General features: G+C 39.6%; 1 protein-coding gene across 11 annotated transcripts in view; it reads left to right on the forward strand.

The window, feature by feature from the left end:
• tenm4 (teneurin transmembrane protein 4) overlaps positions 1-27,040 on the forward strand; it is a 183,352-nt gene that overhangs the window by 123,142 nt on the left and 33,170 nt on the right. For 8 of the 11 annotated variants that reach the window (XM_041258618.1, XM_041258621.1, XM_041258620.1 and 5 more), the window contains 10 exons: positions 950-1,150; positions 6,178-6,363; positions 9,648-9,674; positions 12,653-12,799; positions 13,973-14,189; positions 19,698-19,817; positions 21,459-21,720; positions 23,049-23,316; positions 23,769-23,912; positions 26,523-26,772. In XM_041258618.1, coding sequence (XP_041114552.1) covers positions 950-1,150; positions 6,178-6,363; positions 9,648-9,674; positions 12,653-12,799; positions 13,973-14,189; positions 19,698-19,817; positions 21,459-21,720; positions 23,049-23,316; positions 23,769-23,912; positions 26,523-26,772 — 1,822 coding nt within the window. The remainder of the gene's footprint in view (positions 1-949; positions 1,151-6,177; positions 6,364-9,647; positions 9,675-12,652; positions 12,800-13,972; positions 14,190-19,697; positions 19,818-21,458; positions 21,721-23,048; positions 23,317-23,768; positions 23,913-26,522; positions 26,773-27,040) is intronic. The other 3 variants (XM_041258622.1, XM_041258624.1, XM_041258629.1) reach the window with 1 other exon arrangement.

Consider the following 27,040-nt stretch of genomic DNA (forward strand, 5'->3'; position numbering starts at 1 on the left):
TCCCCCTATTCTATTTTAGGTCTAGCTCTGGCCATACAGAGAGGAGTTAGCATAGATGAGGCCCCTTTAAAAGCATTTCTTTCCAGCGACCTTCAGCAAGGATGATTAATTGCCAGGAGAGAGGTTCTTGTCAGTTAGCCTGTGATCTTTGTTCCTTGAGACCAAACCATCTGCTAAGAGACGAGCGATTCTGTTTGGCCTGTTATTAGGCCCTTATACCTATTTGTGTTCAAGTAAAGTGGATCTGCCATGCTCCCATGGCAGGACCCCTCAGTGTCCAGAGCTAAAATTGTTAGCGTGTTTTTTTTTTTTTTTTTTTTTTTTATTTCCATCAGGTATTGTCTGCTGCATAAGTCACTATGTTTTTATCGCTAGGGGTTACAGTTTATGGAATTTAAAATATGTGAGACCCACCAACCAACGGCTTCCTGGTACTGAAAGTTAGCTTCTCATAGGAACATTTCTAGCAACCTCAAATCGTGATTTGTGTTCAGTGTGGGCTCTTATTACTGCTTGGTTCAAAATTATCTATAAATTAAGTGAAATCCAATTTCTCTCTTCTTGACAAGTGTTAGTAACCATGGCCCAACAGTTCTTTTTTTTTATTATCTGCACTCTCTTTTTAAAAGATCAGTACGACTACGATGAAGGGATTTATTTTTATCCCAGCAATGCCTCTTATATTGTATAGTGCATAATCTTGATTCTCACACATTTTTGAGCCATACAGTACAGTCAAAGCAAAGGCATGTGTGATTTGGACTAGCTTATCCTAAAGTGGCACTTAACCTAGGCCTATGCTTGAATTAAATCTAATTGAGGCCATAGAAGAAAATCTTGAGTGGCATTTCCATACTAAACAACCTCTATTTACAACCTCAATACACTTCATCTCTAGTAAATGAATGGGACTGTACTACAAGGCTCTGCTTTTATCTCTCTGTTTCAGTTGACTGCCTGGATCCAACATGCTCTGGCCGAGGTGTGTGTGTCCGTGGAGAGTGCCACTGCATTGTGGGATGGGGAGGTGCCAGCTGTGAGAACCCTCGCGCGTCCTGCATGGACCAGTGTTCAGGACACGGGACTTTCCTCCCAGAAACGGGGACCTGCAACTGTGACCCCAACTGGACTGGACACGACTGCTCCACAGGTAGGAACTAGAACAGCAGGGAGGACCATGTTACTGCCCTAGGAGGTGTCCTCAGGAGCATTCAGCAGACCATATGAGTGTATTGACTTTATATATCTACTGGTAGTTAAGTAATAATAACAGAGGCAGGGGGCATTGTTTGCTTCATCATGTATGACTATGATGACAAAGATGGTAAATTATCTGGCTGGTAATCACTTCTGTGAAGGGTAGTAAAGCTGTTTTCAACTGATTAATCACAGGGAGACTCCTTGGCAATCCATGAGGAGTTGGTTTTATTCATTATGTGATGACCAAACATTTAGTCTTTGGCCTATTAATTATATAATTAAATCTTACTCAAATCGAAACAAACTGGAATAAAGTACTTAATTATGCTAGGATGCAGTGTGTATAAATTGCTCCACCCAACAAACAGCAGTTATTTTATCACCTGACGCAGTTATTTTAAAGTTTTGATACATTTTCACAGCAGGGTTTAATTATCTATTAGGTTATCTGTACGGTGAAAACTTCAAAATATAAATAAAAAGAACTACCTTGAAAAAGAGCGTTCCCATAGCAGCGACAATAAATTCCACAACAATCAGTGCATGAAAATAAATTGCATCCTTGGATTCGTTATTGCTGTAATATATTTTCTAAAATGTCATTCATAAAGGGATTTGCAAGGTTAGTTAGCAATCCAGTAGAAGATACTGCATCAGACTTACAAACTAAATTGTTTGTCATTACCAAACAATAACAATAGGTCTATTTGGAGGCTGCTTTCAGGTCGGTAAATTCACCTCCAATGCAATGGTTCGGACAGTCATATATAACTGATAAAAACCCTTGTCAAATTCAGCTTTTCTGAGTCAAATGTTGAGGACTATAGACTAATAAGAACGAAAACTGTCCTTATATAGTTAAAATACCTCTCACACTAAAGCATAGCGCCGATACTGCTGTACAAAAGAGCCGGCTCCTCCTGCACCGAGGATGGCATTTGCACGAACGCCCAGTTAGTCAGACCGTCAATCGCCGTGGCCAATTTGCGGAGGGGTTCCCCTGCCTTCCTGGTCCGACCCGGAGCTTGTTACCCAGCAGCTCTGGCTGTTGGCTGTGGCCAAACCGACGCCCGAGAGCCCCACTCAAGGTTTCAAAATCTGACAGCTGCTCCAGGGCTAGGGTGAGCAGGAAGGGTAGGGCATCCTCTGCTAACCCCCTGGCGAATTGAAGTCCCTTCTCTGCCACGGTGCACTCTTTCAAACGGTTGAACTAGTCAAGGAAGGTGTCCCAGTCAACCTAGGGGGGGTCTTTAGGCCACTCCTCCTGCCGTGGGGTAGCCCCCTCCACGGTCGCCTCTGCCTCCTCATCCTGAGACTCCCGGTCAGCTTCCGGATCCGCCAACGATCCCCGTCCAGCCAGCGGAGAGAAGATGGACTCTTCCTTCTTAATCATCCACACCATCCCACTTCCTGACCAGTATAGCAATGACAAGAAGGAAAACACAAGGCAAGTACTCAAGGGCTAAATTAATTTTTATTTCTGTAACAAGTCGAATTGAAAAGAATCATCAGCTGTGGACATGACTTTAGCCCTTGAGAACTTGCCTTGTGTTTTCCTTCTTGACATTGCTACAGTATATTTACTTGCCCTCCTTAGTTTGGCTTGAGTACACTGTGGTTGTCATTCTTTTCTGTGAGCTGTAATACATGACACATCCAGCAGATGGCCTTTTGGTATATACATATCATTACACTGCCAAGATCCAAATATTAATAATAATGCCATAATACATACTTGTATTACAGACTCTGCTTAACAGTTGAGGTTTGGGACAGTCTTCAGCTAATGAGTGAAACCTGCTTTTGGTTAACATTATAATCTTCACTTCCTTTAACAAGAAATACCAAAAAAAATCATATTCTGTTCAACTGAATCACAGAACAATAATATTCTGAAGAGATTCGAGCATAAAGAAAGGCGGTAATGATTTTAAAATGCAGCGTGATTGTTTAGGGTAAAAAGGACCAGTGCACTGAAAATCAGTCAAATCTTATATTTTCTGGGATGCTTGGCTGCTATTGCTTTAAATATCACATTAATCCATGAAGGCTTTCTGTGACCTATTAGGTAATCCCAGGGATTTGATGAAACAAGATGGATTTGGAAATATGAGGTTCGCACGTGAGAAAGTAGAATAATGAGTTTGCCTTTATGCTGCAGTGGTAATTTTAAAGCTTAATTTTGCAAAGTAATGAGGTGGTAGAGTGGAATACACTGCCTGAATGGACTGTAGCTAGTGTGAAATGTAATTTAGCGGTCCAGTTTTACATTCTCCTGGTAGCAGAGCTCATTTGGACTGGAACATCTGGAATTGCCGTTAGATCAGCAGCTGTACTGTTGAACTGCTTCCTCCTTGGTGACATGTAGTGTGGATACATGAACCACCTTCTATATACTAGGTAAACATACTATAATGTACCACAGTACTGTAGCAGATCAAATACAGCTTATGCTTCACTATACTATGGTGCCCCCTTGTTATAAAGCAGTCATTTTATAAAGTAACATGGTACTTGGTTACTATTTGTCCCATAATGCCCTTTCATTAGCACTTGCTTTCTTGTTATAAGGCAGACGCAAAAAACACATGCTCCTGGAAATGGCTCCTGACTAGTCTAGATTTTTTAAATGACCCTTTAGGATTTCATTTAACGTATTGAAGTGTAAGAGCATTTCTGTATTGAGCCAAAATCTAGTCACTGTTTAACCTCTCCCACTATTTTATGCAATTTTAATGTCTGCAGTCGCTGAGCTTCTCCTAAATTTACAAATCTTTCCCCAGTGTTGGAGGTTCCCAGCTATGCTTCTGTAAGCAGCTGGTATTTCTGGAGCTGGGAGTGATGGGGTGTCTCTTTTTGTTCCTTAGTTTCTATGAGCAGGGTTAACTAACTAATATCTCCAAGGAGACAGGATTGCAACCCAGAATAAACACAATATCGTTTAAATACTGGGGTCATACCTATTTGTCAATCTATGAAATCTCTTGATGTTAAACAGTAAATATAGGGATAAAGAATGGCTTTAATGGCGGATATCCATGTAGCTCCTGTGGCATTCTTTGGGTAACAGGACGGTCCAGTGTTGAAGGTTCTGCAGCTTGATCTGTCACAGCCTGCCTGGTATCTCACAGTTGTGATTTGATGGGCGGAAGGCAAGCCACAGTGTTGAGGGATGAGGCAGTTGCATGGGCACAGCCACTGACATATTTCTGCTTTATCGTGGTTGTTTCTGAAGAGTTAAACACAACTCTTATACGCTTTATATGGGTTTAGTTGGTCACATGACACGTCACGGACACATATCAGACAGTGTAGACACATGTGCACTTGTTTTTGCTGTTTTTCATTCCATCTTCTGTAGGAGCTCTTGATGTGAAGCCTCTTAAACCCCGCAGTCCTGTACTATACACACGTGTGGCACTAGATAAAGGACAAGGCCGAAAATGAACTTGCTTAAATAAGTTTGTCCTTGTGGTCCCTGGACTGGCAGTTCTGATATGACTGCAAATTAATAATGTTTACAAATGTCTCAGTGGCACAGAATAAGCATGTATCTTGTTCAGTAACTGCTTAATGGTTTTGGCCTTCACCTTGATACATATTTGAGACAAACTTTTAGCCTTCTTAACCCTTTTAACTGTTATTTCTCCAAAACGTAGCATTGATACAGTAAACCACTTGTCAGTCTGAAAAGCCTTTAAAAGTGTGCCGTTCAGAAGATTTTTTTGCCCTCAAAAAATAAAAACCTTTGAAGATTTAAAAAAGTATGCTTTTATTTCCCCTGTGTAATGCAGTCATAATACGGCTTCAGTTCAGGTTAATCAAAGTGTGTGTGTTGCTTCCCAGACTACATTAGCCCATATTCTAATGCAGAACAGCAGCATCTAATTGAAAAGTCACATGGTCCACAATTAAGGACATTAGCATAAATCAAGAAAGCATTATTCACTAATTACCAAAGAGGAGTGCTCTTTACTTAAGTGTTTTAAATTACTGGTCTGGTAATGCCATGTAACAAAAGGAGGCCAAAAAGAGCGCTATTTTCAACAAGTAAAAAACAGGTTAGTCATGAATTATAATGAGGACAATTTTCATGTCTTATTGGCTCAGCATGCATTGCTTTTGCTATGATTTTTTTTCAAGCAGCATAGCTAATAGCAGAATAGTGGGTTTTATGGATGACCAGTTAATTCCCATTTCAAAAGAAAGTATAGCATGTTTTACTTGGCATACCAAATAGGAAACAATACAATACAAAAACAGCTGGAAATATTGGAAACCAAACTATGTCATTGTGCACTTCCAAAAGTGTGTTTGCTTGTTCACATCTCATGTCAGGGTTGTCATGGAAGACAAATACTGGTACTTCAGAAAAACAAACGCTCACACAAAGCTACACAATTGAGTATTGGACAGTCGATACAATTCAATACACAAATCAAACGCAATAAAAACAGAAAAGCAGCCTAGCAAAAATAATTAAATACATAAAAACACCTTATTCCATTTAGGAATGTTACACATGACCCATCCAGATTGTTTTCATGTTTTCAGAGAGGAATCCGTCTTGATCAAGTTTTACAATCTGAGATAAATGCTTGTTTACGAGGTCCTAGTTATATTACCGATGCACTTAACCAGTTTTTAATTAAATTTGACATGTGTTTCAATTCCTTTAGAAGGCCACAATTGGATTTTTGCCCCCCCCCCCTTCCTCATAGCACAAAAGATGGGAGCTACAAAAGGAAGACGCGGAAAGTAGGAGGATCAGTCAGCTCAGGCTTTACAATCCATGTCCTTTCTTTGTAATCTACTTATTAGATTCTTATTGTCAAAAGGGATTACTGTTATGAGGTGCAGGGTTCTTTGCATTCACTGTTGGACGAGGTAGTGGAGCGTGGCTGCTTTCCCTGACAATAAGCCCCGGGATTTGTTTTTTTCTGTCTCTCCCTGTGCCCCAACCCTTCTGTCCCACAGAGATTTGTGCAGCGGACTGTGGTGGACACGGCATCTGCGTCTCAGGCACCTGCCGCTGTGATGAAGGCTGGATGGGCGCTGGCTGTGGTCAGCGGGCATGTCACCCACGCTGCAGCGAGCACGGGACCTGCAGGGACGGCAAGTGTGAATGCAGCCCGGGATGGAACGGAGAGCACTGCACTATTGGTAGGATGAAAAAAAAAACAGACGTTTACTGGGGAAAAAAAAGTCAAAGTAAAGAAGGGAAAAGCATGCTTAATTGAATATGTGCAAGTTTAGCTTAGCATGGGTTTGCTCGGGGATTTCAAGCCTGGCGTCATCCATTTTAATGTGCTCAGGGGTCCTTTCATTTTTCTTCTCTTTGTTTCTCTCATTTTTTTGTGTCCATCATCTTGACTTAAGTTCGTCCGTCACTAAATGTACTGAATTTTGCAGGTGGCCACCACAACTAAAAATCTAATTCTATTGTATATAAATAAATATTTAAAACTATAGTGGAATTGGATACTAGTGTTTAGTAAACATTCGTTTCAAGTTAAGGCCAGCTTTGGTGGAGTTGTTATCGATAGAGCCTGTTTTTTTCCACTGATCCACCAAGTTTAATGCTATTTCCATATCAGTTGGCGGTAGTTTTTAATGACACTTACAGCCCAAGTCACACATGGGAGAAACAAACAAGAAGGATTAAAAGCTTATTTTTTTACTGGCATGATCTTATCAATGCGTATAGTTTAGTGCTGTGCAAAATTTACCACAGAGGACAAACACCTGGCATTGGTGAGTGGCAAAAAGATTGAATGCATTTAAACGGCAAGTGTTTGCATTGTAATCCAACCCAGAGGCAATAGAAATCGGCACACACAGAGAAGACTGCAGAAGCATGTTTTTGTTCTTTCATGAGCAGGAAGCCCCCTGGATGTAAATCCCTTTGCAACGAGGTATGTTGGGATGGACCTGTCTGACTAGGATAGGCATCACACAGAGGATTATCTTCGATACATTCTGGTGTAAAATATCACAAGACAAATAATCCTCATGCAGTACCAATCTATTAAGATCAATTGTAAGTTAGTTTACTGAAAGAAAAAGCAGAGGCTAACTCACATCCCCCTTTTAAGGTGTTGTTGTTTGGAGAAAATGTCAATATTTATTTTTTTGGGGTAAATCTAAATCCAGTGTAAACTTCCCTTAAGCCTCTTGGGTCTAATTATCACTGTTGTTAACTGTGTTTGTTAATTGTTTCTTTGTGTGTTGTTTTAAGGGCATATTTCATGCAAGTGTTATTTTAGTTGAAAACAAGTAATACAAACCAAAATACAATTTAAAATAACATTAAGAACATCCCTAATGAAAGGACACGTGCTTATCTTTTCTTCTACTGTGTATGCCGTTCTCATCCGTCTTTGTGGTCTGCTGCATGCTATTCCCTTCTCTCTCTCTCTCTCTCTCCTGCATTCCTCTTCCATTGAAAACGCATTCTGTCCTTGACTGAGCCAGGTCTTGGGTACTATTACTGTATTTACATTTCCAGTAATGCCGCTTCTCAAATCTTTATGGTTCTTTGTTCTAGTTAAAATGGAAGAAGTATAGGAAAAAAAAAAAAAAAGATTTCCCAGACTGAAATTGATATCTGTGCTCTTTTAAAGAAAGCCCTTGCTTAATAACATGGAGTGTGTGCTGTTGGTACCTTTCAAATGCACTTTTAATGCATTATTGGTAGATGTTTACAGGGCTTGCATTAATTAACTTTGGTAGATCGTCACATACAACTATGGCCAATTGTTTGCATCACCTAGATTTTTTAAGAGTGAGACTTTTTTTTTTTTATTAACTATTGAACATAATTTTTTATTGAACATCGTATTATCAAAGAAACTACAAATTAATATGCACCAGTCTACCAGCAGCCATAATAGTAGTACAGCATTTCATGTTAGATTTCTAAATGTCACATTTTCAATTTTTTTTGTATGTTTCTCGTTATATGGGAAACTACAAAGTGGTTTGTAATTCAATATGCTAACATGACATTACACTGTGTAACAAAAAAATTTAGGAGTAGTTTTTCGAGATTTACAATTATACTGTAAATACAGTATAATTGTAAATCTCGAAAAATTACTCACTTCTAAATCTTTTGTAGTCATCTTTGTATTACTTTAGTATAAATACATGTTAATTTGGATTCATATGTTGTTTTTTTCTGACTTTATGTGAACAAAAAGACACACATTTGCCCATTTTCCCATTGGAAATAGTGATATTTTGAAATATCACTGTCCTGGTCACAAAAGCAAAGTTTGTGGAGAATAATAGCCATTTTCTATACTTTTGAGGCATAAGAAATTAGGAAATAACACTTACTACCCAGGAACAAAAATTCTGTTACATAGTGTTATTCAGCAGGTTTCATTTAGACTTTTATGAAGCGGAATTAGTTAATTGTATAGGGTGATGTAAAACATATGGCCAGAACTGTACTTTGTTATCTAGCTAATATTCAGGTGGAATTTGAGTACTGGCACAGATAAAGCCATGGGTTGCACAATAATACAATAGGATGCCTATGAGACGCCCAGCTTTATAGCCACTTATTAACCAAGTGATATGCACATATGGGGTTCAACAGCACTCCATTTGAACATTGCATCATTGTGTTCACCATGGCTCTCCATCAATAAGACAAGCCGCAGCATAAGTGGATAAACCCAAAGCCAAAAATCTTAATGCCAGCCATGTACATTATATAATTTTGAGAAGAATGTTGTGTTCGAATCTACTGTTGTGTTTGCTGTAGGTGCAAAAGATCATCTCCACATAAGCAGAGCCCTATATATATATATATATATATATATATATATATATATATATATATATATATATATATATATATATATATATATATATGTATACACACACACACACACACAAAGGTTATAGTTGTATTAAAAACAAATACAATGGCTCTGTAAATATAAAATCATTGTTGTGCTGCTATGCATGCATTGCAAATAAGCTCTTTTGTATGTACATTGCACTTAATAAGCATTTCAAGATGTATGTGGTTATTGTTTTTTTTTCTTTTCCCAAAGAATACTTTCTTATATAAAAGTCTTTTTTTATTGTGAATTATGATCAGCTGGCAGAGAAAATATTTCTTGAGGGATAAAAAAGGATGCAAAATGTAATATATATATTTTTTTTTTAATTGATTGCGCTGGCACTTCTGTGCCGTGTTCTGCTGAGTCTGAGGATTTGGTAAACGGGAACTGATTGAAATGTTATTTTCTTTTAATATCTGTCTTTATCCTCCTAGCCTTGCTTGTGCATCCCTTGGTTTTGTGGTAAAGTGTTCACTTCTGCACCTCTTAATGTTTAACAAAAAAAAGACCTGCATTGGGTCTCTTTTGTTGCTGGAAATCACACTTTGTTCAACCCTCCCCTAAATGTCCTGTCTTTTATCTCCCAAGCTCACTATCTGGATAAGGTAGTGAAAGGTATGACCTTCCTCGTTCCTTATGTATTTTTTTTTTTTAACCTCTTCTTGAAAAGAATGTTCATGTCACCCCAGTTGTACACCCGTCTCCATCAACATGTGGCCGTATTTGCACAGGTGATTGGAAGCTCTACCCTCTTTCATCACCTCTTTGTAAGCAAGCCAGCAGTGTTGATGTGAAAAATACACCCCCAACTCTCCATCATCACTAGCCCAGACCTCTCGTAACTACTGTCTACAACTATTTCCACTTAACACTTCACGCCAATGAACTATTCCTCCCGATGAGCAGCTTTAAAGGGACTGGGTACGACTGCACTGCTCCAGATCACCGTCTTTCACACCATGCTATTTTGTGCAGCATATATAATGTATAGAGGCGCTTGTAAGAGCTGCTAAAAGCATCATCCTGCAAATTTAAGGAGTACATATGCAGCAAGGGAAGGGGTGATTCAACATCATTGTCACATGTTCTCTGTCCGTAGCCCTCTAGAGCTTTACTTTTGTCTTATTTTAAACTGTTTATTCATGTTCCATGAGATTTTTGACATACCCTAAGACACTGGTGACAAATTCTTTGCAAAGGGCCACTGTTTTTTTTTTTTTTTAAACCGAAAAGACCAGGTCCTGTGTAATGAGATGCCCGGGGCGTATGCTGTGTAAAGGTAGTTAGCGGGTTTCTTCTGACAAAAGCTGGAGCCTTTCCATTCATCTTGCAGCGCTAATGACTTGACAAGTCCAGTCCCAGTGTACCTGTCAAGCTGCTGTCTGAACTCACCCTCGAGATGTAGCAAATCTTGGGTCACCCTCGAGATGCAGCAAATCAAGGTTCTGTCCTAGCCAGTGGTGTTAGTGGTAGCTGTTGTGGAGGGATTGAAATATAAAATGTATTGGAGATCTCAGTCACTGGACACTGTTCAGCTTTGTGCTAATCAGAAGCAGATGCTGAAGATTGTTGGGGAGTCGCAACACCCAAACAAAGACAGATGCACTCACACACACACACACACACACACACACACACACACACACACGCACACTTCCGTATACTTTCTTAGGACCTGCTGATTCAAACCCATGTTATGTTCAATAAAAATTCTTGCTTTAAACAAAATATATTGCTACTAAGTGGATTCATCATCTATTCATAAAGTACTACGGTGTTGTATGTAACCCTCCCAGCTTTAAAAACTTTTCTAAGCATAACAAATACTGGATGGATGTGAAAAAAAAACAAAAAAAACGTATGGCTAAAATCCCATTCCCTTTAAGCAAGTAATGGGTCTTCTCACCAGCACCACTTTGTGGTTGAATATTGTAATTGCATTTTTAAAATGAAAAATTTCTGTATCGCTTTAAGAAAAAGGACTCCCAATACACAAGGACACAAACACACACACAGGCATATTGTCTTGTTCTAAAACATATAACTGTATAAAAAAAAGTTGCAATAATACAAAGTAATTGAATATGATTTTGAATCAATTTGTTTTTAATGACAGATTCCCTTCCATTTCCTCATCATCTAACAGCCACAGTCCTTTTGTATCAGATTCTGTAAGAAGTCCTGTGTCTGGCATACTGTGAAAGAGAGATAGGAAGCACCAATAGCCCAAACAGACAAGAATAGGTCAGAACAGACAGTTGTGATCTAGGAATCTTGCTAATGTACTACATGTCAAGATTTTACATTTCAAAAACTCTCAGGATTTATTCCTTTCATCTCCGCTTGCATCGGAGAAGATTGGATCAAAAGGTAACAGATAAGTGCCAAGGGAAAAGACAGTATGAAAAATAATCTAGCAGTGCGTATGTCCTTGAAAACATGGGATGAGAAGTGATGCTAAGCAGCCCCCTTAACTGTCTCTTTTTTTAGCCACATGGAGCCTTTTCTGCTCTTCTTATGCCAGCACAAACACCTTACCTGTGTTACAGTCCTTGAGGCTATTGTTCTGTTACTTCGATAGGTTTTAAATGAATGAACACGAAGACAAAAACTGGAGAAAGAAAAAGCCAGTGGTGTGATACTTTAATAATATTACATCTCTTTGTTTCAAGTCTGAGCAGAGAAAGTGTCAGACCTCATTAGTTCTTTTCAAGTCTGGCAGTCCTATTGTTCACATAGATCACAATTAAATGATAACATTCGAGGAGAGTCTAGTTGGCGTCCTGCTCATTAATCATTTCCAAAATCAATGTTATTGTTTTGTTTTGTTTTTTTTTTCTCAATATTAAAATTGCTGATTTTTACTGGGATTTAGGGAATTAGGAAAAGCAATTTATAGAATGATCACAATAGCAACAACATCCAGTTCACCTTCATGAACCTGGATGCACTGTACTCACTGACTAACAGAGCCATTAACAACTGTCTTTGTTCTGTTATCTATCCTGTGACTTTGAACTAGTTAAGTAGAGTGCAGCTACATGTGTAAATCAAAGCATTGACTGTAAAACATGAGTTTTAAAGGCAATACTACTGTGTAAATTGAACACCTTATGCCCCCTAGCCACTGATATCTGGTTGTGGTGAAATACCTCCCTCAGTTAGGCTCCTCTGAAGCACAGTATAATTAATTTTTTATTTTTATCACAGCATTAGTTAACACACTTGTTTATCACCATTGGTAGTGTTAGTCCCCCCTCTGGCCAGTTTAAGCGTGTTGCTCCATGTTACAAACCTTAAAATGACACAGCGGTTCTACCTTTTTAACAGGTGCGAACACAACAATGTCTTCAAAAAGCCTTCCTACAAACACTGTCTCGTGTTTTTTTTTTTTTTTTTTTTATTATTATTATTTTTTTTTATTTATTTATTTTTTTAATTGTCTCACCGCTTTCTGCTTGAGCTTTGTGTTTTTAGAAAATCAAGCCCAGGTATTTATTGTTAGAGTTTCTTCAGATTCATTTGGATATAAAGCACTCTTTTTACGCAGTAGCGTTACCTTATTTTTGCTGTTTTTGCCCGTGTTTGTGCAGAGGGCTGCCCGGGCTTGTGTAACGGCAATGGTAGGTGCACCCTGGACCAGAATGGCTGGCACTGCGTCTGCCAGCTGGGCTGGAGAGGAACTGGGTGCTATACCTCCATGGAGACAGCCTGTAGCGATGGCAAGGACAACGATGGAGGTAAGCATGCGGACAGTTGAAATTCCTTCGGCTTCTTGGAAAAGCTGTAGAGATCAAAGTTGCCGGTTGTTGTCACGTGTGTTTGTTTAATTCCAAATGAACCCAGGTTAGCTTGTTTTGAAACAATTACTATTTCCCCATGGTTTCTTTTTTAATATGTATTACCGTACCTCTCTGTGCTTTTACATTACTTGCCTTTGCTTTACCCTCCGTTCAGTGAGTTTTATTACACTTAATACTTTATGTAGCAGAGGACGGCTGCTTGAGATCGGAACGTCCGAACCGCTTACAGTTTAAGGATTATTGTAAACTTAATAAGGGGTGTGGGAAGAGAAAAAAAAAATTCAAAATGAAAGCGTTTCTCTGCTAAGTTTGCAGGACTTGTTGTACCGGGACGTTTCAGTGGTCGTCACGCATCGTTCTTAGTACCAGCTTGTTCAGCTTGGATGATGACTTAGAAAATCACATTGCAGTTTACTCTTGCTGCAAGATGTCTTATTTATAGAGAGGCTGTTTAGTGCTAGAATAGCGTACCAGGTTGCAGGAGCGAAGATGGAAATCTTCAAGGGAATTGACTGACAGGTTATTTTTATCATCAGTGGGTAGGTTATGTTCTAGCAGATAGAAAATCACATCTACCAGTGTCTGTGCCTAATCCAGGATAATAGCAGTGCACAACGAATCCAGGCCATTGTCAATACTGGACTTAAGAAGAAGATTTGAACAGAAATCAAAGTAGCTTTAAATGGGAAAATAATAATTTGCTGTATTATAGGATTTTGCAAAGTCAGAAAACATTTTAAACTGGTATCAGCTCAAAAGTCAGAATTGTTGATAGTATCACAAAAGAATAGTAGAGAAGATTTTGTTTTAAAGCCTAATGCGTTGTATTTTTTCAAGGTTTGCATAACGAAGTTGATTTCTAAAGCTTGTAATCATTTTACCATTTTCTTCATTATGTATTCTTAAAAAAAAAAAAAAAATAAGACAGATCACTGTCCTTTTAGTTTGTAGAGAGCTTATAGTAATGATGTTTCGTGAAGACTAGTAGTGTGCCGTTTGATTGCTGAAGAGCAAAAAGTCCACTGTCGGGTGCATTTTATTATCTAAATGAAAATGAATATGATATTATTCAGTAGGTGGTTTATGCTTGCTCTTACTGCTTCCTATCAGATGGCCTGATTGACTGCATGGACCCTGACTGCTGTCTACAGAACTCTTGTCACATCACGTCCCTGTGTGTGGGGTCCCCAGACCCCCTCGATATTATCCAGGAGACCCAGACCCCCTCCATGCAGACCAACCTCCAGTCCTTCTACGACAGAGTCAGATTCCTCGTCGGCAAGGACAGCACTCACATCATCCCGGGGGGAAACCCATTTGACGGAGGGTAAGTCCATTTTTAGCAAGAGCAAAGACACAAAAGGAGATATTCCCCAGCCAGATGAAAGGGAGATAGTGGTGGAAGGTGAATTCTATACAGCGGAGTTGGAAAATAGATTGGCACTGGGGCATAAAAGAGAGAAAAGCTAAAACGGTATAAGACTCCCAAGCGTCCTCCACTGAGAAATAGATATCCAATAAATTTAATGAATTTTTATGACTTTACTGTAATACTGATGGAGGTTTTCCCAAAAGGTAAAGCTTGTGATGCCTCTGGAAAAAAAGAAGTAGAGAAAAGCATTTATATTATAGGTTGTCATCTTTTCGATAGGATCCTGAGTCGTATTTCAGAGTCTTCGTACAAAACCAGAAGCCTCTTGCCGTTTTCATTTTCTTTTAAGATACCTTTGAGAAGTAGTAGAGGATTTTTTTTTGTGAATATATATATATATATATATATATATATATATATATATATATATATATATATATATATATGTATGTATGTATGTATAGATAGATAGATAGATAGATAGATAGATAGATAGATAGATGGCGCTGTGTCTTTCAAGCATGAAGTGATGTTCAGAAGTGCCTCTGCTCTGTTTGAACAGTCGAGTGTGATCATTTCCTCCACTGTAAATTGCCAGACATCAAACTTCAGCCTAAAATATTTTTCAATTTACTGAAAGGAAAGTTGCAATTCCTTCTCATTTTTATGCTACAGTTCCACCCTTCCAAAAGCATGGTGATTGCCCGTAGCAGGACACGGCTCTGCAGGACTGTGCAAGATGTCGGAGGGTTTCATAGGACCTTTCTCCAACGCCTCAAACTAAATGTGCAAGGAGATATGCTGCCAACAACACAATTAAGGCTACAATCATTCATGGTTGTACTAAAATATGATTACTTGGTGTATTTTTACCACAAACGTCCGTACTTACCTAGAAAGGACAGTTTGTTCGTATTAGTAAAAAGTAGGTTTAGCTGCAGAGACACAAGCTTCTTACCACTGTGTCAGCTCCAGTGTCACTGAGCCAGTGCTATATTTGGGACACTACACCTTTTAATAAGCACACGGTTTCACATGGCTCCTGAACAGGTGCCTGACTGTACTCACTTAGAGCAGACACTGCCCTTCATTTACCGTGAGAGTATTCATTGTCATTTTGCAAGCTCACCTTTCCACCCCAGCACATTTTTTTTGAGAGGCAAAATCATCTGTTTTAATATATTTTTTTTACTCTTCCTTGAGACAAACAGATTGATGTTAATATGTCTCTGCAATGAGCTAAGCTTAAATTAAATAAATCCAAGTGTTTCCAATGAATTGACACATCAAATTGATGAGCACAAAAAAATAAAAGGAAAGACAAAGATAAATGACACTGACAAGCGAGACTCATGACCTTGACTCCTCTAAAAATATCATATATATATATATATATATATATATATATATATATATATATATATATATATATACACACACACACACACACACACACACACACACACACACACTATTCATGGTTCAAATCTACTGCCCACGCATAGATCAGAGCAGCTATGAAGAGGGAGCAGAGCTCCACCAGCAGGGAGTCTGTCATGTCAGGCTGGTGTGTCCAGATAACAGGACCTCTTCTGCTACCTGATCAGGCCAATATTGATTTCCCAACCACTTACTTGTGCTGTTTGCCATGTTCCTGTACCCCTCACGGTTGTCCTTCACCACAAGAAGTAGCAAGGATGACACTGTGTCAAGCGTCCGCCTTTGCAGTGTGACACATGATACAGGAACTCATGATACACGAAATCCCACTGCCTGCTCTAGTGACAGTAAAAAGGGTTGTTACTATACATAGATAAGTCAGCAAGGAATATGGATTTTTTATATTCTGTATTTTGCTTCTCAGTCCTTTTTCTGTTGGAAAGATTATTAAAGAGAGCACATGCACGCCCATAGAAAATATTAAAACACACACTACTTGTTTTTATTACAAAATGGGGATGCATGTCAGGAACCACCCATATGAGGATGCCCCTTTCCTTTGAGTCAGCAGCAGAATGTGTGTTTTTTTTATATTCTGTGTTTTGCTTCTCAGTCCTCTTAAAGGGAGCACATGCACACACATATACAATGTTAAAACACACACACTGATTTTCTGCTATTGCCAGTTTGGCTGCATTGTATTTTTGCAATGGTGAGGCCAATTTATCCGTGGTAGAAAATAATAAAGCTCACTGTATTATGTTAAATGATATGCATGATGTTGACTTTTTTTGTTTTGTTTTTTGTTTGTTTGTTTTACATTAGCTTGAGACTAGTGTATTTCGAAAAGCAATATCAACAGAATGCACAGGCATTATTATCTTATTATTTCCGTTAGATAATGACACACTGTGCTGGGTAAGTGTCTTGAGATGGGCCAGAGGGTGCTTAACAGAACCAGTAACATAATTGGCCAATGACGATACCTGTGTTTTTAGATTTCACTGTGCAATTGGTACATTTCTGTGTTGGTTTGTCGCATCACAAAAAGAAGACTTAAACAGAGTCACCAGCGCAGAATACAGGAATTAGATCTCCTAAAAAATTCACTTCTTCAGACCTCCAATTCAAGCATTCTCATTATTGATAATCACGTGTTACGGATCACAGATGTTTTTGGTGGCTACTAATACAGGTATAGCCATTTATATATTTAAAAGGACATCTTTTGTGACTTTACTGTAGTTTTAAGTAAACAGATATTGCCCTCAGAAGAAACACAAAGTGCTGGAACAGCATCAACGTTGCTTACTGCTTTATTCAGCTTTGCTTTGCATTTTGGTGGGATATTTTCTTTGACTGTTCGGATTCATGATGGGGGATTTATTTAAACTAGTCGCATACTGTAGCTGCTTTAAGCTTTACCACAGCATAGCACAATAATGGGGAATACATGCTAATTTAAACAAAGTTACAACATTTCAAGTAATGCCAGTTTCAAGTTTTTGATATATTTTTTTTAAATGAACATCATTCACTAATTCAGTAGATCTTCAAATATTGAAACATTTAAATGTGCTGTTTTGTGGTGCCTGTCATTGTTTAATTAAAAGCCATGAACGTACAGCCGGCTCTATGAATAGCAGGGCTATATTTGGCCAGTTTCTTTAACATCGTAATGGTCTGTGTCACTGTTGAATTATTGGAATTAGCAGCAGTCAAAAATACTGACATCATTTGTGTCCGGAGATGTTCTTCAGCAAATTAAGTTAATCAAGAAATGTGTTTTAGTCTCAGACTGACAAAAAAATAAAGCCTGTTCCTGCGGGAAGGCTCTCTGTTAGCTGTAGCATTTTAAGTAAATAATGTACATAAAGTCATTTGAAGTGAACAGAGTGCATCTAGCCTTTAGCTGTATACACAGCCTTTCAGTGTTTGCTAACCTGTTTTAAGATGCTGTTCAAACCTGTTGGGAACTGTCTCAAGTGTGACATAATCAGCAAGCGCATTTGATGCTGGCTTACTGAGTACTGAGAATTGTTAAACTCATTTTGATCCACGTACCATCAAAACTAAATGTTGCTGCATAAATTACACATGTGGTGTATAGTAAATAAGAGAAATGGGAACCCTTCAGGGCTACAAAAGACTCCATAACTTGAATACATGTTGTTTTTATATTAAATCAGCATGAAATACTTATTTTTTATTTTAATCTAAAATCAGTTAACAGAGCCATCTGAAGTAAACTGACAGGATTAAAAAAAAATCCCTCATTTACACGTATGAGATAATTTTATGTAAATATACGAGGAGACCTTCTTGGCAGAGCAAACGGTCTTTGCACTACCACTTAGCTTGTTTGCAAAGTAATTGCATTTGGTCAAGGTCTCCTGAAGGAAAAGGCTGACTAAATTAGAATTAAATTCAGTTCCTGGGGACTCGCAGCATTGTGGGTAAATAATCTTGCCTCAAGTAAGGACAAGTTGACACCACTGAGGCCAGCTGCTTACAAGGTAGTGTTAATTGTTTTCCTGAATGGGGTAATTTTTTCACACCTGGGGGAGGTGACAATTTTCAGATTTAATTGAGCAAAGACAATAAGACTCTGCTCTGGGCTAGAGTTTGGAACACAAAAAAGGGAATCTGCTACGCATAAATGTCACTTCCACCATTTATTTTACCCTTAATAGGCATATAAATCTGTTTTATTTTATACAGAAAACAAGAGAGTTGATAGAATATCCCTCCAGTGTATTAGAATGTAGACACAGGTAGCTGAGCCTTTCCGAAGACCTCTAAAATGGCAGCCTTTGCATAGCATGGATACTAGACACAGTGCCTTCTTTAGTCAATTCGTATTCCAGATTATTTGTGGATTAGAGGAAGGGCGTGTGGAAGGGGTGTGGGTAATTCACTGACCAGGAGACAGACAGGTGTATTTGGGAAACACCACACAGGTGCCCAGTTTTATTTTAGACCGGCTCTTTTTTTGTATTTTTCTCTCCGGCAGAGGGCACTGTTGACCGTGGGCTGCCTATCAACGATGATAGACAGCACCACGGAAATACCACAGCTGGTACACGAACCGCAAATGCACTCGCAGGTGCTTAAAGAAATAATAATGAAAACAGAAGGCGAAAAGAACAAGGGAAAATAAAACAGTAATAAAACTACAAATAAAAGGTGCTGCACTCGGCAGCGTTATCCCGGTCGCCGCTACCCGCACGACCCGGATCACCGTCCTACTCTCTCGGCTATCTAGCCTGCTCTTTCACAATACGCCGGGGTCTGCCCAAGGGTTCCCCGCTCTCTCTCTCTGTCTCGCTGATTCCCGGTCCCGAATCAAAGCGTCCGCACCCTTAGCGCGTCTAAGTGGGCAGACCTGAGGAAACAACAGAGCGTTATTTTATAGGACCGACAATCACCCAAGACCCGCCTCTCGGCCATTCAGAGAGGGGGAAAGTCCACACACACACTTTCCCACCTCCCCGTGTCACTGCCATGACTCACAGGCGGTTGTTGGGCGACTGCCGCCCTCTTCCTGCAGCCCGTGAACACGCCAGCAGAGTCAGCACAGATCTCTCCCTGTTACAGGGCGTCTAGTAGATAATAGTAAAATCATCCATGAAGTGTATATGAAAACACAAATCATCCATGAAGTGTATATGAAAACGAGTTGCATCTCGTTGCCCGGGCAACGAGATGCAACTCGGGGCATTGAATGCGTTCACATGCTGGACACGGGCAATATGATTCTTGTTACATGCAAACCTATACATATTTCTTCTTCTTCTTCTTCTTCTTCTTCTTCTTCTTCTTCTTCTTCTTGTATACTAATTATAATATTATTGTTTAGAATTTTTTTTTGTGTGGGTTGCATACATAGACGGCACGCCACTGGGCACAAGTATGACGCTGTAAGAAAAGCCCTTTTCACAAATGACCTTGTGAGTGAGGTGAGGTGAACTTGATCTCAAAACATTTTCCATGTCCTTCATATGAATGTCTGTCTTTCCACAGCCATGTCTGTGTGATCCGGGGTCAGGTGGTGACATCAGATGGAACCCCTCTGGTCGGCGTGAACATCAGCTTCATAAACAACCCCAAATATGGATACACCATAAGCCGGCAAGACGGCAGGTACAAGAACTCTCTTTTGACCCTCCCTCCCCAGTAAACACGACAGCACAGCCTGAGGTCAGACATGCACCTGCTCAGTAGTTGCTTGGCTTTGCAGAAAGTTCAGTTAAGCTCAGATGTAAGGATGAATAAAAAGGCTTCTTTAATGTTATTAAAAATGATTATTAACAGGGAGTGTACAGAATTATTTTAATGACATTTTCTATCATGTTATAAATAAATGATACATTTTTTAATTATGTATTCTTACATGTTTCACAACACTATTGCTATTATTATTATTATTATTTATTATTATTATTATTATTATTATTATTGTTATTTGTTTTCTTATTACAAATGTAAAGGTGAATTATTACTGTTGATATTTCTAAACATTTTCCTACACTAAAGTGTGTTATCAATATCTAGAAATGAGTTTGGTAATGGCTATATTGCATGTCATAAAACATGTTTGATGCATTGCTACCTGAAGCACTTTATTGACAGTAAAAGCAGTCTTTTGAAATCCCCCAGCTGTTTTGGAGTTTACATTGATCATCAGACCAAGAGGCCAAGGAAATATTTGAGAATGCTCTAACATGGTCCATTTGAGCGTGTTAGTAGAGAAGGTTGTTGGTCCACTGCTGGCTGGCCCATTCCCCCTCAAAGATATACACATATGCCACTGCTGGGAATACTACAGTCGTAAGGGCCCGATGGTCTTCCTGTAGATGGTTTCGTGTAATGGTGCAGAAGGCTTTTCCATTATTAACTTCATAAATTAGAATTGCCTCAATTTTCTGCTGGTTTACCTTTAATGTTAACTGCAAGGTCCATGTGAGCTATCCCTGACTAAGGGCAGGCTGCTCCCCTGGGCACCTTGCTGAGCCGAAGGCTAATTGCTTGTTTAAAAATCATTCTTGTGTGGAGCAGGTGCAGGTCTTCAGCTATTAAGCCATTTCATGCAATGCAGGTAAACGAAGCGTAATGAAACCTGTCTTTGAAGATCACCGCATGGCACTGGGGGTGGGGGAAAGTGTTCTTTGTAAGCAACAAGTCATCATACAGAGGTGTAATTACATTGCCACCATTACATATTGTGCAGTCTTTAAAGGGACAGGGCCATTCACACCCAGTCATATTGACATGCCATTGGCGAATATGGATTCAGAATAAAGACTTTGCATCAAAGGTTGTCTTTTTGGTACAACTATAACCTATGATATGGTGTTTAAAGTAGATGGAGAGGAAAGGCGCTCTTTCGTGATGTCTTCCTCATAACAGAACCATCTCTCCTTTACCCTTTGAGAGACAGTGAAATGCTCTAATAACCAGCTACAAAATAGAACAAAAACGACCCAAACAATCATATTTTCCCATAATTTGTGGTGATTTGTGGTGAAAAAACTGTATGTTTACAAATTACCAACACATATATTTTAACGTCTATTGATAATTTGATATGAATTATTCTTTATATGCCATGAGCTTTATTGTTACACTATGTCTGTATTGTAGTATTGAAAAAAAGGCTAAAACTGAAAGAAAACAAGAACAAAAAAAGCGCTCAACCAGCCTTTAAAGGCCTAAGCCTCTTGCTCACGAAAGAGAAAGCCAGTTGGATATAATGTAATAGCATGACCCTTGTCTTCTTCCCAGCTTTGATTTAGTCACCAATGGTGGGATTGCCATCACCCTGCACTTCGAGCGCGCACCCTTCATCACCCAGGAGCACACTCTGTGGTTGCCATGGGGACGCTTCTTTGTCATAGATACAATCATCATGAGGCACGAGGAGAACGATATCCCCAGCTGTGACCTCAGCAACTTTGCACGGCCCAACCCTATTGTCTCTCCAGCACCCCTGACAGCCTTCGGTGGTTCCTGCTCTGAAAGGGGTGCCATTGTCCCTGAAATTCAGGTACTGAACTACCTTAAGTTGTACGTTGTAGCAATGATTGAGTGAAGATGGAAGAGCACCCTGTTTTTGTTTGTTGTATTGTATGTGTTTCTGTGGTCAGGTGTCATCATATAACCCTGATCGCACTCTGATGTTTGCTTTCTAGTCATTCTATTTTCAGATTCAAGAAGGTGGTATTAACCCTTTGCAGTCCATTTATTCAGCGCTTGTCAGGCATGTCAGGTCCAATTTATTTTTATTTTTTTTCAGAGTAAAACAGGTTTAAAAGACACTGAATCGCAAAAGGACACTCTGTACTACATCTCCAGCCAAGCCCCACCCCTTGTTCACTGTATTTTTCACATACCTCTTTATAGACATGCATACTGATAAATCCTCTACTGATCACTCGTTTTATCACCAAACTCCTCAATAATGCGATCCAAGTCATTATTTTATTACTGTAACATCTCAAAAAGCTCTGCAAATGTCTGTGATATTCTTTGCGCGGTGGATGAAGAAAAAATTACTAGAGACCTGTGCTTTACATCTGTTTGATGACGTCAGACAGGATCCGACATCGGACTGGAAAAGGAAAATTATAATGTCAGACCTGGTCCGACATAGGACCGCAAAGGATTAAGGCAATAGAAATACTTTATTGAACCTGACTGGAACTTTCTGACTGCAAATATTCTGATTCACTCTTCGAAACTAGACTAAATATGCTTAACCTGACCTTCTGAACTCTGCTCATACAATGGTGTTTTATGAAAAGTTGAAAGTGGAACGGGTTGATCAAGTCTTCTGCAGCTTATTGGGTATACGCACTTGAAATTTGCACACCACCCTAATTGGAGGTGCAGTGTTGTAGAATGATGAAATAATTACTCAAAAAGCATGGTACGTACCAATTAGGTTCAGGTATAGGCATGTAGTCATGCTGGGTTCCAAGGTTATCATTACCTCTTCATAAAGGTGTAGCTTTAGTTATATGCATGGCTGAGTTTCAACCTAATCATTGTGTTACGTGCTTACTGACTAATGTCTTTATTTGTTTCAAATAGTGGTACCTTTTTAGTGACACTTGTATTAAAAAAGAGCCACACTTAAGCTTGACAGCTTTCTTATTGTTATTCTCACTGAGAGCCCGAGAGCATAGTCCATTTTCATATTACTGTGCTTTTGTTCCTCAATGCAAAAATATGCACTCAAAGTGAAATGTTCTTTCACTGTCCGTCAGCATGCTCAGTAATAGCAGCTGTAGTAAAGGACACGTTCATTTTCACACCACACACTGCAGCTATCAGCAGCATTTCTAAAACAATCCGCTGAAACTCTGTTCCCAGGCTCTGCAGGAAGAGATCAGGATCCCAGGAACTAATATGAAGCTGAGCTACCTAAGCAGCCGTACACCAGGCTACAAGTCTGTGCTGCGCATCAGCCTGACCCACTCCTCCATCCCCTTCAACCTCATGAAGGTCCATCTCATGGTGTCTGTGGAGGGCCGGCTCTTCAGGAAGTGGTTCCCTGCCGCCCCAGACCTCGCCTACTACTTCATCTGGGACAAAACTGATGTCTACAGCCAAAAGGTCTACGGGCTGTCGGAGGCTTTTGGTATGTTGCACACTAATGCACGTTTTGATTCGGTGCAGATATTCAACAGTATACTGGCAGTAAGTTGGAATATATTTAAGTATTACAGTTTGAAGGTCTATTGCTGCTGCCTTTTTTTTACCACATGCATTGTTAAATGAAAATGTCCTCAAATTTTTGGATAGCTTGATGGACGTGAATTTTCCAGTTATATATGTAAATTGACACAATTTGCAACAAGCTCATAATCCATTCCATTTTATCAGGAATACTAGATAGTCTGTTGAAATCTTGTTAACCAATTGAAAGCAATTGAATTGTTTCATGTCTTACTCCATTTTGTGTGGTCAGCATTTTCAACCTTTCTCAGTCATGTTAGGTTCTATTTTTCCACGGTAAACCTTGTGTGCTGTGTATGCTATTTCAAGGCTTTTAAGAGACTATTGGATTTTCTTTTTCTTTTTCTTCCCCAGTTTCAGTGGGATATGAATATGAATCATGCCCTGACCTTATCCTGTGGGAGAAGAGGACTGCAGTGCTCCAGGGTTATGAAACTGATGCATCTAATCTTGGTGGTTGGGCACTGGACAAACACCATGCACTCAATATTCAGAGCGGTGGGTAGATTGATGTAGTGTTAAGTAGGACAGCGTGGATCTTAAAATAAGAACAGTCCCCACTATCTCCTTGATTAACCCAAAGCTTTTTTAGCAAGAAGCAGAATAAAAACTGTCCATGAAATGCAGATTGACTGCGAGAGCCACATAGACATTATTCACAGCAACCAGAGATAGAGAGAGACAGTGCTCCCCCAACTGTTACTTATGTAACAGCAGGTATAACCTTTCCAGCGGGAAGGATAATGTCCAGTTCTCTGGAACAGAATGTGGGAGACAGTAGGGAGGGATAATGGTTGATACAGCAGTATAATACAGTATGCTTATAACAGAGCAAGCCTTCAAAGTGGGAATAAGAAAATACATTACATTCACTTGATTAACCAGGTTTATACAGCTGTGCAACATATTGACTTTTCGATGTTGTAGCAGAGCAGTAGAGTGCTGATGTACTTAAGGATAGTAATCTGTTGTGTATCTGCCCATCCCATATCCACCCGAACCGTTTATCCTCCATGATCAAGCTCTTCAGCAGCGTCACCCACGTGTGCAGCACTAATGCAAAGTGGCTACAGGAAAGTGAAAAGCGAGTTGTGCTTACAATTGAGGTTTTTTTTGTTTTTTTTGTAAACCTATGCGTTTTGCTACTGTATAAATTACCGGACACTAATGTAAGTGTGTACAGCACATGAAGAGGGTTTTCTGTGTAAATGTAAATTGTAAATAGTGTGTATTTATTGTAATTAATTAATGAAGTATGTGACACTCCTGGGAGAGCCTGCCTGCTGTGTGTGATTACCAGCTTTGCAATCTAATAAGCAGATAGGTGTGTTCCAGCGGGGCGTCGGCTATAAAAAGGTTCCATTTATTCACCTCGGGGCTGCTGCAAAAACAAAGCCAACTGGGTTAAAGAAGCTGAAATTCACTGATGTGTGTGTGTGAGTGAGGCAGAACCAGGGTTGGATACCGAAGAGTGAGTAAGCAAGTCGAAACCGCCGACAGCCGGACGAGTAGAGTTTGTTTATTATTGAACAGAGAAGATTAGTTCAGAGAGTGTAGATTCCACCAAAGTTTTTGTACACTGTGTTGTATGTACTCAATGCGCTGGCATTTCTGGTAGTGTTGTGTGAGCTGTTCAGTGTGTTGTTATGTAAATAAGTCATGTTTGCCTCTGGGGCGTATCAACTTCAACAGCCGTCTCCATCGCCTGCCTGTCACTCAGCAGCGAATGCACGCACCCACATGGCAGACAGCTACCCTGTCACAAGCATTAATACCCTGTACAGTATCTTTCGTCATAACGGATTTAGGGCAGCTCCCTAATAAAAGCTGAATCTCAAAACAATAATTGTGTCACTATAGTAATTGTTACAGCTGTGTATAATGGTATTTAAAACAGGATTCATTCATCCGACTTTCTACATATCCACCCCTACTCTGGTCTCACCGCAGTTGAATACACAACGGATTACTGTGGCACTTTTCTGTGAGCATGGAAGAAGTATGCACAACTGTCATTACGTTTTAAAAAAAATACCTGTAGCTAAATTACCAAAGTAGCATTGCTCCATCTCCGCCTTACCAGTGTCATTAACAGGATGTCGGGTTGCAATCAACACATGTTCTGACACCCTATCTAGTAACTCCCCCCATTACAACTTCAAACCAGGCCCCTGACAGTACTGCTGTGCTGTTTCCCATTGTAAATGTCTGGTATGTCTTTGTGGGAGTCTTCTTTTACTGCTGTAGTTCCTGACAGGAAGAAGGGTCAATCTTCCTATTGTCTGTGAATTACCTGAAGGGAACACTATCCCATCAAAGTGAATCATCTGCACTTGTCATGCAGGAGGCTCTAGCATTTCTCAGCAAGGCTTCACCGGGCCAAATGAGCCATAGTTGCATGAAATTGCCTGAGACGTTATACTGAGACATGTTGGTAATAGCACCGTCCAGCGTTAGTCCATCTAGTACAGTGTGTTGAAACCTCCTCTTTGGACCAAAACAATTTTGTAGATTGTAAAGCACTAAACCATTGAGGCCTTTCTAGAGATGCCTGCTCTCTACAATAGTGCTTTGATGCAGTATTCTGTATTCTTCTTAAAGTACATTAGGTTCACGTTATTTAAGTTGTATTATGCTGCATTTTCTTTTTTTTTCTATTATGTTAGTAAAACTGGCATCAAATTAATCTACTCCTAAAAAAAGTTGTAATGTGCTCAGGCAACAAGTGTTAGTTCACTTGCAGCATATTGGTGGATCAGAAAATATACCTTTTAAAGCTAGGTTTGCATTGTTAGTCTACCCCAAAAGTGGATTAAAGTCCAACATTGCAGCTTAAAACATCAGTAGGTAAGCATGATAATAAATAAAGTATTATAATAAATAAGGAAAACTTTCCAATTCTTGCAAGGCATTTCTGGTTTGGCGGTTCTTGGTTTTGTCAGTTGAAGCTAATTTATACTTTGATGCTGCTGTATTGTTGTATGGGTGTAGCTGGAATCTTAGCAAAAAAAACAAAAAACACCCAAAACTCAAATTTAAGTCGGTCTTTAACAGGCTGCCATAAAAAGCAACCGAGAAAATAGAAACTCTTCCTTTTCCTTTCCTCAGGCGTCCTGCACAAGGGCAGCGGTGCAAACCTGTTTATCTCGCAGCAGCCCCCTGTCATCGGCAGCATCATGGGGAACGGGAGGAAGCGCAGTATCTCCTGCCCGAGCTGCAACGGCCTCGCCGACGGAAACAAGCTCCTGGCTCCCCTCGCCCTGGCCTGTGGGTCGGATGGGAGCCTCTTCGTGGGGGATTTCAACTACGTTCGCAGGATCTTCTCCACAGGAAACGTCACCAGCGTGCTGGAGTTGAGGTAATTAGAATTAGGGTACGATGCAGGAAGTACTGTTGGATTAACTGGTGTAGTAAATCTTCTTAATGGTAGTCTAGTTCATTGGTGGGGGGAGGATTGAGGCAGCTGTGTGGATAAGGTAAGAGACCTATATACAGGTTATACAATTGTATGTAGTTGTGTTTCTTACTGTGTTTGCATTGCAGTAAAAATGTAGGCCATTATTTTTTCTTTTTTATCTAAAAGGGAACTGTGTACTGTACCAAGGATATGAAACCAACATCTCTAA

Source organism: Polyodon spathula, chromosome 9 (assembly GCF_017654505.1).
Source record: "Polyodon spathula isolate WHYD16114869_AA chromosome 9, ASM1765450v1, whole genome shotgun sequence".
NCBI lineage: Eukaryota > Metazoa > Chordata > Actinopteri > Acipenseriformes > Polyodontidae > Polyodon > Polyodon spathula.